At 52.3% G+C, this 13627-nt stretch overlaps 1 protein-coding gene across 1 annotated transcript; it reads right to left on the bottom strand.

The window, feature by feature from the left end:
• Window positions 1-5840: 5840 nt before the first annotated feature.
• Window positions 5841-11673, bottom strand: KCNS2 (potassium voltage-gated channel modifier subfamily S member 2). Its single transcript, XM_055286907.2, has 2 exons — window positions 11348-11673; window positions 5841-10738 (listed from the first exon to the last, which is right to left on the bottom strand). Exon 2 carries the CDS (start codon window positions 10694-10696, stop codon window positions 9263-9265), a length of 1434 nt encoding a protein of 477 aa, XP_055142882.1. The 5' UTR covers window positions 10697-10738; window positions 11348-11673; the 3' UTR covers window positions 5841-9262.
• Window positions 11674-13627: the final 1954 nt, after the last annotated feature.

Raw genomic sequence — 13627 nt, 5'->3', positions numbered from 1 at the left:
ACTCACAGACACAGAGACCCACATACACACACATAGATACACACATGCACACAAGCACACACACACACATGCATCTCTCAGTGACATGTCAAACCTGCTCCTGAGGGGCTGTCTGAGGGGCCATTTCACCTGAGGGCACCCACAGGAAAGTTGAGGGGAGGCACTGAGGGCTAGGGCAGCCAGCACAAGGCCTGGCAAATGGCTTTGCCCTCAGCGAAACAATGGCTCCTGGTTGACGCGGTTCTACTTCTTGGTTCTTCTCCTGGCATTGTTTGCTGAGGCCAGCACTCCAGTCTCTGAATATGTAACATCTGCACATTCCAGTTTCTAGGCATCAAGCTCTTCCCTGAAATATCAGCACGAGTGAGTCCTCAGACTCGGGAGCTCCTTGCAGGCTCTAAAGCTCTGACACACATCCTCACATTCTCATGGGGGCTCAGGAACAATGGGAAGGTCGGTAGGATATCTCAGTCTGACTGAAAAGGCTTTAAACACACACACGCACACACAAACATACACACCGGAGGGCTTTGTAAAAAAATGGGGAAGCTACTGAATAATCAGTGATCTCATGTTTTAAAATTGGAAAATTACATAGCAATATATTTAAACTGTGCATAAAACCTCACCATCCTCCTTCTGTGCCTCCAATCACTGGCTCCCCGGTTCCCAGTGTAGAGGAAAGGCCAGGGTGGAATTGGTTTGCCTCTGGGCCTCTGTCAGCTCCTACCAGCCCCTCTTTCCAAGAGCAGCCCTCAGTCCCCAGCCCAGGAGAGGCATGAAGAGAGCTGCCCAGCTTTCCTTCAGCAGGCGGTGGGGAAGCCGAGGGACACCCTTGGTTTTGTGGATTGTGGTTTCCCTCCTCTCCTCCCACATTCCCACAAAAAGAAATGCAGAATCCAATCCTGTGATGGTGGCCTTTGTAATGACCGACTCTGGGTGCAGTGGGTTACAATGTAGCTGCTCCCGGTGGAGTCAACCCTGGGCAGACCTACAAAGTTTGCCAGAAAAATCAATACAAAGCTGACAGATCAAAAGTGAGTCATGCCAGTTCTCCTCTTAGGAAACAGTTCGATGGGTGTCTGACTGCTAGCACCTCAGTTCTTTTCATAGTAGGTCTGAAAATAGCTCAGAAGTCTTTAAATGTCTGGAGACGTAGGCGACAAAAAGAGTTTTAAGTGGAAAAAAACCTCCCCAAGAACCCCAATTCTGTTCCTGCCACACATACCCCAGCCCGCCCACTCATGCCGTGTAGGCTGCATTCCTGGGTGCCCAGGGACTGCTGGGCAGATGGACTGGCTGCTGTGGGAGGCCGATAGTCTAGGGCCCAGGCCCGGTCATCCCTGGATGGATGATGAGCCTGGTCATCCAACCTTCAGAGGCCCAGGCCCTTTGTGCTGCCAACTCTGTGTATCCCTTGTTACAAAGCTCTAATGTCTCTTCTGCCTGTGCCTGGTTGCCCGTTGAAAGGCAACTCCTTCCTAAATGGGCCCTTTTCTGTCTTTTAGATAGAGCCTTACTGGGACCATGCAGATTTTCCACTTCCTCGGCTGTGGCCCTTGGCATCTGCGGTTATATTCAACAGGAGCACCAACGGTGGCCAAGAAGTCACTAGTAGGTCTAAGACACTGGAAAGAGAAAGGTGAGCCTGGTGTGTGTGTGAGGGGAGTGGAGGGGTTGCAGAAAAGGATGGGTTGTTGGGGGAGAGCCTGGAGATGAGTCTGTTGGGAATGAACATGAGTTAACACGGACAGAAGCGGGGTGAGAGCCTTAGAATGGATACAAGGGGACCTATGTGCAAGATACCGAGGAAAGTGTGGGTGACACCTGGTCCGATGGGTACAGGAGAGGAGACGGAGGCACTACTGCAAGGGGCACCCCTGAAGTAGTGTTTCCCCATGAGTGGTCTGAAAGCCACCTGAACCCAAGTCACCTGGGAGCCTTTAACTGCAGATTCCTGGTTTCACCTCAAGAGTCTGAATTTGTAGATGGGTGATGCCCAGAAATCTACATTGTGAAGAGCTCCCCAGAGGATTCTGCTGCACAGTAAAGTGTCTCTCAAGTCTACACTGCTTATGACTGTGCGAAATGCCCTTTGGATTTATTTCCCTCGCATCTAACATGGTACTTGGCAATTACTCAGCTGCCAGTAAATAATCAATATTGTGAGTAAAGTAATACATACATTGGGAGGATTCAAAGATGACTGAAATTTTAACCCGAAGGGCCAAGAACACTGTGGTTCCATTGATAAAAATGAGGAAGAAGTCAGGAGGAAGAGCAAGTTTGGAGTGAAGGTGGGAAATTCCATTTTAGAAAGGGTGAATGCCAATGCACATGGGTGACGTGTGTGTAGGGCTCGGAGCGAGGGCGTCAGGTAGGAGACACAGGGGTCCTTTGCAGGTGGGTTGAGGCTGCAGTTGGATAAAGGGTGTGGCAGGCTCCTATGGACAGTGCGGCTGTGGACAGAACTGCGGGGGAAATGGAAGAGGGAGGGGTCAGAGGAGAAGGAAGAACCATGGGGTGATGGGAGGGAAAGCAGAGCCCGCAGCACACAGTGCCCCAAAATCACAAAGGAGGGAGTTCCCGGGACTTAGAGGTTGATCTGTGTGGCCAAAGAATTCGGGGGAGCTTGAGGACAGGCCACTGAATTTGGCTATTAGGAAAGCACTGGTGACCATCAGGACAGCAGTTCCAAAAGGGTGGTGGGAACAGAGGCCGGTCACAGAGAAAACACAAGGAAGTGGCAGGAGAGGAAAGCCCAGGTCGCCAGTAGAGATCACCCCCCTAGGATTTCTCAGGGGAAAGGAGAGAAATAGGTTGGCAGATAAGGAGTCAGCTGAGAAAAGCAAGGCTATGGCCTCACTCATCTCCAAGGGCCCCTTCCCATGCCAGGCTCCCTCAGGGTACTGCCTGGCCTCCAGGCCTCCCTCTGCCCACTGCACACCCCCTCTGTGTATCCCAGGCACTCGGGCAACATGGCTCTGAGTATTCCCTGTCTCTCCAGGTGACACCACCATCCACCCAGCCACCAACCCAGCCAGAAACCCAGAAACCATCCTCCCCTCCCTCTCCCTCATTCCACATCCAGTCACTGATGGAGTCCTGTAGAGCCGCCTCCCCGCCCACCTGCACTGCCCCTCCTCCCCACCCCACTCCCTTTGTATCTGATCTATACTGTGACCGTGACCTCAAATCAGCCACCTGTCCCCTCTCACACTTCCAAGCTAATGCTAGAGTCACATTCTGACAACATTCATCTGGTCAGGATATCTCTACCCCGGTGACAAAAGAATGAAGCTCAGGCTCTTCAGATGGCTTAGTTCTGCCCCCCATCTGCACCTTGCTTCTCTCTAGGCTTACTGACTTCGACGTTCTGCACACATGCTGGTGCTTCTGCCTCCTTCTCTCTGCCTATGCAGGTCCCTGTTACTGGAGGAAAAGGTTTTTTCCTTTTCCCTTCCCTCCACCTGCCCAGCCCTGACTCCCAGCACCATACCCTGCTGGCTGGCTCCTGGAGTCCTCCTTCTGTTTGTAGCCCAGAAGTCCTGTCTTCACAAAGGAAACAGTTATTCCTCTTTCCTTGTGTCCTCATTGCCCCCTTCATCCAAAAATGCTTCCAGTGGGCTCCTGTGCTCTCTATTCTACCAGATTGTGGAGCCCTCTGGCAAGCAGGGATGGGGGCCAGTCCAGGTGGACAGCAGTGGGAGCAGCCCCAGCGATTGTTGCCCCCAGGAGGCCTTGCTGGGCTAGGAGCACGCTAGGTTAACTGGAAATAAAATAGACTCAATGGAAGGCCTAGAACAATGTCACTAGACATTGCCTCTCTTTTTGCTCTCTGCTCTTTTTCCTTCTTTCTTCTCTACCTTTTCCTTTATTCACTCTCTCCTGTTCTCTCTTTTTTTCTCTCTTTCCCTCCGATTTCTGGTTTCTTCCTATCCCCTGTTCCTTCTGTAGGGCCTTACACAATTCCAAGGCATGCCAGCCTTCTTCTCCCCCTCTCTTGTATCTCTTTCCCCTCCCTCTCTTTCCCCTCCACAGGTCTCTGAGTCCTTGTTTGCATCTCTGTTCTGAATGCATCAGCTGCCAGCTGCAGATGGCAGTCGTTTGCTTGGGAGAATTTACCCAGGAGGATGGTGCTATTGACAAGTGAGGTCCCAGAAGGAGGAAAATACTGCAGAGTTTCAGACCTGCAGCATTGACCGGATGTAACACCCATGTAAGATCCTTGGGTGGAAATGCTAGTTAAAAATTCTCCTAAAAATAGGAGATAATAACCGTGTGCATGCAACATTTACGTTGTTCCCTCAAGGGGAGGTGTTTGTTTTTCCTTTTAAGATGTAAGGCATCCTAGCCCTAAAATACCCCCTGAACATCCATTTATACCCTTGCTGCAGGGATGGTGGCTAAAGGGGAGGAGCTGAGCTACACCCCATTTGATGGAACGCAAAGACTGTAGTGAGGTTGGAGAGCAGTGCTGTGCGTCCTTCCTCAGCCTTAACGAGTGCAGGGCAAGGTTAACAGATTTCTACACCATTTTGCTGCATACACAGACAAGGCCACCTGCAGATGCCACCACTGCTCAGTGTGAGTTGAGTGTTGGATGGGAGAGCCATCTGCTCCATACACCTCAGGGCCCCTTCTGGGACCCAATAACCTCATGGGAACAGGTAGGGGATCTCCGATCCTTCACAAAGGCAACAAACCAAAATGAGCAGAGTTAGCCCTGAAGTCGAATGGGATCTTGGTGATTTTCCTCTGCCTAATGATTGTTAATAGCAGGAATCTGGATTCAGTGTACATAGGTGGAAAGAGTGGAAATCCCAAAGGAGACACAAGCTGATGATTTTAAAACTGGATTCACTTGGATCAGAACCTAGCTCAAGCATTTTCCTGATTGCATTGTCCCTGCAACTGTCGTCTATTGTGGCTGACTGCTGAAGTGGAAATGAAACCAAATAGAAGGTTGTTTGTAAGCAATCTCTCTGCTCTTCTTAAAAATAAATTAGGGATATCGGGATTGGCTCATGGCTAGAATGAGGACATAGAGAGACATGCAGAAATTCTGTTTTTATATTGAGGTGAAGAAGTGGGTAGGGCTTTAAGGATTATCTAATCCAACCTTCCCATTTTGCAGCAGTGGAAGGTGAGGCTTGGAGAGGCCACACGATGTGCCTACAATCACAGAGCTGAAGGCAAAACCCAGCAGAACCAAGTCAGCCCAGTGGCCTTCCTACTGATTCACCATGGCCTTTGGAATGGCTCATACTCAGTCTATTTTAAGTAGTGCCAAGAAGTGTCTCTATGTATCCCCCAGCAGTATTCATGCCCAACCAGCCAGGACACTCAGGGTTCCCTAATTTACTATTAGGGAGCTACTTCAGCAGCAGGGAGAGTGGCACTTTGGGACAGGGTGGGGCTGGCAGGGCAGGCTGACAGAGGTGCTGAGCAGGAAAGTGTCAGGAGGAAAATCCTGCAGGGGTGTCTGTTTCACAAGAGTTATACGAATACAGGACCATTCCTTCTACAAAGGAGGCTAGTGGTTCGAGATCCTAGAAAACCAGGACTCCGCCTTTACAAAGAATAAACAACAGCTTCTCCTTCCCCCAAATTGCAAAAAAAAAAAAAACCACCCAGGCTTTCTCAGGAAATCCGGTCCCCAACTTTGAATGCCCTCCTTGTTTGCTACTGCATATGTAATTGAAGTGCCTCCAAGAGATGCAAATAATTTTTGTCTATTTAATCTGCACACTTTTTGAGGCTGGAGTCCTGAGTGTGTCAGTATTACTGCCCATTCCCGAATCGAGGCACAGAGATGAAAGTGCAGCAATCAGACATAATGGTTCAGTGCAGCCTGCGTCAATGCTTGCACAATAGTGTGTTAATGAGTGTTAAAACCGACATCTCAAATACGGCATCCTCAATTTTAAAAATTACAACTCTGTAAGAAGTCATGCTTACACACAAGAAATACCAGTTAAGCCTTCAAGTAGCTAACACACAGCCTGTACAGATCACCCCTATCCCAAAGTGCATAACAACTTATTTTCTTTGAAATGAGGCAAGAATTAGCAGGTAGTTCAATTATTTGAGTGCTAAGATAAGTAGAAATAACAAATCCAAATGTTAAATACCAATTACTACCTTACAAGCTACAAATCAGCTCGGCATTACAACATGCCCTTCCTCACAAACCCAAGAAATATGGGGGTTTGGCAGAAAACACAAACCTATAACCAATATGCATTTGTGCAACAGACGTGTCACTTCCCAACCCAGCGCTTCCAAAATGCGCATCACAGATATCAAAGCCTGGCCCATATATTTGTCCCAATGGCATAGAAAGCAATAACCTTCAAATGCTGGGAGTGATACTTCTCTCAAGCTCACAGCTGGAAACAAGTCATCTCCAGTTTCTACTCTGTCCCCCTAAAGGAGGTTTACAGGTCAGTCTGACAGCCTGGTTGCCAAAGATGTCACCTCATATTTTTACAGAAAATTAACCTGACCCTCCCTGGTTAGCTTCAGGGACTAAAAGAAACTGCTGCTTAGATGTTATCTAGCAAGGTCAATCAAAGACCCAATGGAGAGCACCTGTAAACTTCACACCTTAGTGAGACTTTAGGGGAGAGGAAGATTATTTCTCCCTGGGTCACCATTCAGTCTATATCCCTTGTGGGAATTAGCTCCAGGGTTCAAGCCAGCCGGGTTGTTCTCTCTCCCACTTATCTGAAACCACCACTTGAAAAACTCAATGTTATTGGGATATTCTCATGCTCAGAAGTGACCAAAGGTCCAGTTGGGCAAGATAATATTTTATATAAGTATATATGTATGTACAAGAGATGTTAAAAAGATAGTCTCTAAAGCACGTTGGGATTCCTCCAATGAAAGGCACCAGATAAATGCAAGTCATTATCAAAAAGAAAAGTCAAGTTTTCCAGCTTTCACATCTGCAAAGGGTAACCACAAGGGTACCTCTTTTTTTGGTGGTAAGCCTTCTTGTTTAGAAAAATCTTCATGAGAGTGACTGTTATTCTGCCTCCTTCCTTGCTTCCACTTTGCATAAGCTTCCTGGTCAGCGGCCATGGATACCAGGCTCAGTGACCCAATACCATCAGCCTTGGCAAACTGATCGGTCCTCATAAGTCTGTACCACTACCTGCCTTCAGTGCAGCTGGGGATGATTCTGTAAACGTTATGCCTTCCAGGGCTGGAAGCACCAGCCAAATCTAAGTGTTCCATGTGCAAATTCTGAAAAATAATCCTGCTCCTCTGATTCAGTGCCTGGTTGTCTCTAAGTCATCTCACTTTTCCTGATGCTTCAGAGACATGGATGTAGACACTAGGAGGCAGCCACCTCCCAGCCTCCCACGAGCCTCCAGTCCAATAGAAAGATTTGAACTGGGGGCTCCAAGACACAAGTGGCTAGTGAATTCATTCAATAAATCACCCACATTGTAGTAGCCATGACATTTACAAGAACACAAAGCCTTCTGATAAGATCCTTGCCACACCTCCATGAGGTAAGTATCATCTTCAATCAACTGAAACACAAAAGGACCTCTTAAGAAGAGGCCCAACCTTTGGATGAAAAGCCTGGATAGCTCCATGCTCAGACCCCTGGGTTCTATTGCCTTTTCAAAGATGGAACAATAATGAAAGCCACCTGGAAAACCATCAGATTACCTTAAAGATGATGGAGAAGAATTATCTTATAGAGGAACCCAGGTTCCCCAACACAATGTTATGTGCTGGTTAACCGAACAAGAGGAGCAGGAGCATTTTGGAGGAGGAAACAGTCGTCTCCCTTCGATACAAGTTTGGAAGCTCGAAGGTCTTTTGAATAGCAGTAAACTTTTCAAGTTTACAATTTTTTATGACATTTTATGAACTAGCAGTTTTTTATTTTACAACTCTTTCCTTTCTCCTGGCCTCTACCCACTCGCCCCCAATGAAAGGCAGTTGGAATGCAAGTAAGAACTGCAGCGTTTCCATCCTGGGTCAGCCACACCACCTTCATGCACGTCTATATTTTGAGTACATGATTCCATACCACCAGGTTTCCATGTCATGGCAGGAACTCCAGGGCAATCATAGCATCATATACAACATACTATATCCTAGAAGCAAAATTATCTGAGTAAATTCTGCTTGGAAATAAAAGGGCTCTCATTTGATGAGCTTTCAGAGCAGGCAACAAAAGTATTTAAGCTACTGCCCTTGCTAGCAACCCAACAACGTTCACCTCAGGGAGACGATACAACAGTAAACTTTTTAGTTGAGGAAGACAACACGACCTTACTCCTAAACATCTTAAAAAATAAATATTTCAAAAACATGCTAATATCTTAGACACAGCAAAGTTTGGTCAAATTTCCTAGATCAGAAACCTCATCCAGAAATACATTTCTCTACAGTCACCCTAGGAAACAAGGAGGCTTGACCATGAACCAAGGGGCTCAGCCTGCACTAACTTGGCTTTAAGCACCCTAGGGTTTGGACTATTTAGCTGAAGCCCCTCTCCCTAATGCATCTGTTCTTGGGGAAAAAAAATCTATCTTCACTGCATGTTTAACTAAGTAACATTCTCTAAAGAGTGACATTTATGAGATGAACATCAGTGTACATCGTTCTAAAGATGATTGGTGCACCCATGCAAGCCACGGAACTACAGATCATTTATAAAAACAACTTACAGACTTGCATTGGTCAAGTCTGCTTAACTTTGCATTCTCTTTGTTTTGGTATTAAAACTAAGTGAAAGCAATGGATAAAGAGCTGAGATTTTGTTTTCACATGACTGTGAGCAAAATTTCATGATATCCTTGCTGACCTCATAGATGCATTTCCACTGGACAGACTTGTGGGGGCTTTTTGTACAGAACTCACACGACAACCTCAGAAACAGGAGCACAACAACTCATAGACAGTACTGGGCCACAAGCACTAGAATAGCGTACACGATGGACAGAAAAATTAGCATTCTGGGTGTACTCATCTGGCAAAAAGGTGAACATTTTATGCCCATGATGCAAAGACCAGTGAGTGTCATTTCATGGAAAGGTGCAAAGGCATGGTGTCAGACACACCACCCTCTAAAAACGATTCTAAATACTGTAAAAGAAACCTGGGTGCATATCCCATGCATCTTTCCCCTCAGGGGCTGGGCGTACTCCTTACACCATAACCATAAGGTGCCTGGGCTGTGCCAGAAGAGGCAGCTCAGCAATGTGGGGTGGAGGGTGACAAGTCCTCCCGGCTAATGTAGGGAATCATTTAAACTGAGTTCACTTGGTGAGCTCCTGCTCATGTTCGTCAGGCTTGCCATGAGGGATTTAACTTTATGGGCATAATAGTCCCTTAAATTGACTGAAGGGACCTCCTTCATTCCATCTCCAAAGTCACAGCTGCGCATGGCACTCTCAAGTTGCTTTTGGCGCCGGTAAAAGTGGGAGAACTTATTGAAGATCAAGGTGATGGGCAGGACCACCACGAGGATGCCTGCCAAGATGCAGGCAGAGGCAGTCAGCTTCCCTGCCGTGGTCCCTGGGACCACATCCCCGTACCCCACTGTGGTCATACTGACAGTAGCCCACCACCAGCAGGCAGGGATGGTGGCCAGGCCCTCGTTCTCCTCCTTTTCAATGGTGTAGGCCACCACGGAGAAGATGGAAATCCCCACGGAGAGGTAGAGCAAGAGCAGCCCTACTTCTTTGTAGCTGTATTTCAAAGTGGCCCCCAGGGAGCGGAGGCCAGTGGAGTGCCTGGCCAGCTTTAAGATGCGGAAGATCCGCATCAGCCTCAGGACCTGGGCCACCCTGCCCAAGTTGGCTAAAGTAGGTGTGCTCTCCACCACCAGATTCACCACCAGAGTGATGTAAAAGGGGACGATGGACATGAGGTCAATAAGGTTTAGGGCATTCTTGAAGAACTTGAGGAAGTCAGGGGCCACAGCAAACCTGGCCACCAGCTCAAATGTGAACCAGGCGATGCCAAAGTGCTCCACGATTTCGAACCTAGGGTCCTCGCCGGCGTTGCCCTGGCTGTCAGGGATTTGGAAGTCGGGCAGGCTATTGAGGCACATGGTGATGATTGACCCCATCACCACCAGGATGGACAGGATGCTGAAGACCCTGCTCAGCACTGAGTAGCCGGGGTTGTCCAGCGCCAGCCACAGCTGCCTGCGGAAGTTGCCGAGGGGCTGCCCATCGAACTTGGAGGCGTCGTTGTAGAAGGCAAGGATCTCATCGAAGGAAGACGTGGTGCTCTCCTGGTCACTCTGCTCGTCCCACTTCTCCTGCTCGGGCTCTACTTTGCGGCCATGGTAGCTGTAGCTGCAGCAGGAGTCAATGAAGAACTCGTTGATGCCCCAGTACTCGATCTCCTGGCTGAAGGAGAAGACACACAGCTCGGCCATGACGTGAAGCTTGCCGGTGTGATAGAAATGCAGCACGTAGGGGAAGAGCTCAGGGTTGCGGTCGAAGTAGAACTCCCGCTGGACGTCGTCGTAGTCATCGCAGAGCTCCAGAATGGCCTCGCGCGAGTGGCAGAGCAGCAAGCGGCCCAGGCGCGTCTCGGGGAAGCGCAGCAGCGTGTGCGAGCGCAGCCTCCTCTTGAAGCCGCCCACGTTGATGCGGATCTCCCCGTCCTCGACGTTGGCCTCCGACACGTCCCACAGGCTCTGGCCGGTCATGCTGGAGGCGCCGGCCGCCCGCGCCGCGCGGGGGCGCTACACCTGGAAGCGGAGGGAACAGCGTCGGCGAGAGCGCCGTGCGCCCCGGCTGGGCCCCCTCTCCCTACCCATTTCTGGCGGGCCCAGGCCTCCTGGTGGGTCTTGGGTGCTGAAGGGCACTGGGCTGGGGCAAGAGTTTGAGGGGTCTGGCCCCCTCCCAGGAAAGGCTGGGGGGTGGGTATGTTTCTATTAGCACGGCTCCACCCCAGGGGTCTCGATGGGCGCTTTGCGCGTGCGGGGTCGCGTCCGCTCGGCTCTGAGCGCCCAGGGGGCTGCGTGCTGACCTTGTCCATGGGCAGGCCCGGGAGACGCCCCCGCCCGCTCGCCGCAGACCGGCGGGACCGGAGCTGAGATATGCACGGGCAGGGCCGGGCCGACACGGGGGGCGCGTAGCTTTGGGTGGTCGGGGGGATGCGCTGGAGTCTGGAAACCCGGGCCGCGGGAATGAGGGGGCGGCCCGGCCTCCCCTGGGTCCAGATCCCACGCCTGCAGCCCCCGCTTCCCCGGCCCAGGTCTCCCCGCCGGCCTGGCGCTATGCCCCGGGGCCGCGTGCGCTGCGCCTCACCCAGCGGGGCTGCCCGGGCTCGCCCTGCGCGTTTTGGAAGCGCTTACCTGGGAGCACGGGCGCCCGCGGCCGAGGCCGGCGGGAAACTTCCCCAACCCGCGGGCGAGCATCGCGGCGGTGGCCGCTGCCTGCTGGCGGTGCGTGCGCGGGTGCGAGTGTGTGCGCCCGAGTGTGCGCCCGGCGGGCCGGCGGGCGGGGGCCGCCGAGCGTCTCCTCCCGTCTCGGGCCGGGCACGCCGCCGCCGCCCGCAGCTACGGAAGGCTCACAGGTGGCTGCGTGGTCCCGCCGCTCGCGGAGCCCCCTCTCCGGATCCGCGCGCCCCTCACCCGCCGAGAGAGTCAGGAGCCCGCGCCGCAGTCGCCCTGTGAGCCGGGGCGGGAGCAGAGCGGGTGTGACCCGGCGCTGGCCCTGCGCGGGGCGCGGCGCGGTGGTGCTGAACGGACAGCTCCGCGCACCTCGGCCGCCGCCCGGGCCAGGAAGGCGCAGCCGCCGCCGCCGCTGCTTCTCTGCGCTTCCCCGGCGCGTCACCGCGACCACCTTGCGCCCCCGGCTCGGCGCGGGGCCAACACCTCTCCCTCCCCCCGACCATCCCCCGGTGACAGCTGTTATTATCACCACCCCCAGGGCGCAGGCAGGGGGCTGCCTACGGTGACCTCTCCCCGCTGGGTCTGGCGGGAGCTGGGCTGGGAAATAAAGGGCGGCTTGCGCGTGTCCGGGGACAGGGCGGGACCCGGGGAACTCCAGGTCTCCCCTTTTAGGGACCTGAAGAAAAGTTTCCCGAAGCCCGGGGGTGGGGTTGTTGGGGAACAGGAGCTGGAGGGGAAAAGAGGGGGCCGGGAAGTCCAAGGTGGAGATCGGCTTAGTACGCGGGGGGCTGGAGCGGAGGCCGCACGGCGGGGGCGGGAGTCGCTGAGTTCTGGTCAGGAGCTCTGTGTGGGCACCGTTTGTGTCCAGGCCGGTGTGGTGTGCGGGCTGTGCGGGACTGCAGGGCGCTGTGTGTGTATGTAGGCTGAGGACAGCAGGACTTTTCAGTGTCTGTGTGTACCGCGTTCATTAATATGGGTCCTCTGTCGGATGGGAAGATGCGTCGGCACAGGGGGGCCCTGGGACGTGTGTCAGCGCAGTGTGTGGCATGGGGAACCGTGTGCTGTGTGTACAGTGTGCCGTGTACAGTATACTCTTGGGACTGTGACGGGCTCATGTGTGTGGAATATGTTGAGAGCGGTGTGCTTGCCGACAGTGGGGACTTGGGGGGGTTCGAGTTGGAGTGGGGACTGGTAGATGTGCTGAGGATCTGTGTCCCCATTCCTAAGAAGATTTGTGGCCCAGATCTGAGCTCTTGGTCTCCTAGGATTGTCCTTAAGGCCCTGCCTACTGGGCTGAGCTGAGAAATGAACCCAGTCCCTGGGAGTCTCCTCCCTTTGGTCTTTCTCTGTGGCGTCCACTGTGGAGCACCGTGGGTGTGTGAGCTTAGCAGGGAGCTAGCGTCTACATGTCTCGGTCAGAAGTCCTGGGAATGCCTTTGCAGGGTGGCTCTGGACTCATGGTGCAACCACCACTGCCACAGTGGGAAGCACATTCTTTCTTTAGGCAGTCCTGGTAATGCCGTCCCAGCTGGAGAGGTGCTCTGTAGCTCTGGAGGGCTTGGGGCCTCCTTGGAGGACCTGGAGAGGACCCTTAATCTGACTTCGTATGGGGGCTCCTGCATCCAAGTCTGACCCATCCCTGTGACCCACTGGCTTCTGGACATGTGTGTGGGTGTGAATGCAGGTGTGTTTCCTGCTGAGAGGGCTTCACACCCATGCCCCTGCAGGCCTCTGCAAATGTGGGGGATTCCACAGAGGCAGCCACATGGGAGAGGGATAGTAGGGTAGTGAGGGCCACACACACTTCCTCTTTCTTGTGTTTGACCTCTCCCCAGGCTTTGGGAAACTTTTCTTCAGGTCCCTAAAAGAGGAATCCAGTCCTCCATTCTGCCCTACCCTCAAACACACACAAGCCACTCTTTATTTCCCAGTGTGTTTGCGTGTGTGAGAGTGTGTGTGTGTGTGTGTCTGAGAGGGAGAGAGGGAGAAAAATCTGATCTTGGTTATCCTTGTCTTCATCTCCCTTTCTTTCAGGGTCTGTGTGTGGAGAGCAGCCTCTGTCTAGGTCTGCTGGGTCCATCATTGGAGGTCTGTGGCTCCCGCACACCTGGCTGCAGTCTGGGAGCCCCTGGATCTCCTTCATCCCCATGGGGGTGCTGTGGAGAGAGTGCCGCCCTTGCTGAGGGGGTGTGTGCTTCAGTGCATGTATAATCCCTGTGTCGCTGCCTCTTTCACCCTTTT

Source organism: Symphalangus syndactylus, chromosome 7 (genome assembly GCF_028878055.3).
Source record: "Symphalangus syndactylus isolate Jambi chromosome 7, NHGRI_mSymSyn1-v2.1_pri, whole genome shotgun sequence".
Lineage (NCBI taxonomy): Eukaryota > Metazoa > Chordata > Mammalia > Primates > Hylobatidae > Symphalangus > Symphalangus syndactylus.
This window is presented reverse-complemented; position numbering and strand designations above follow the sequence as displayed.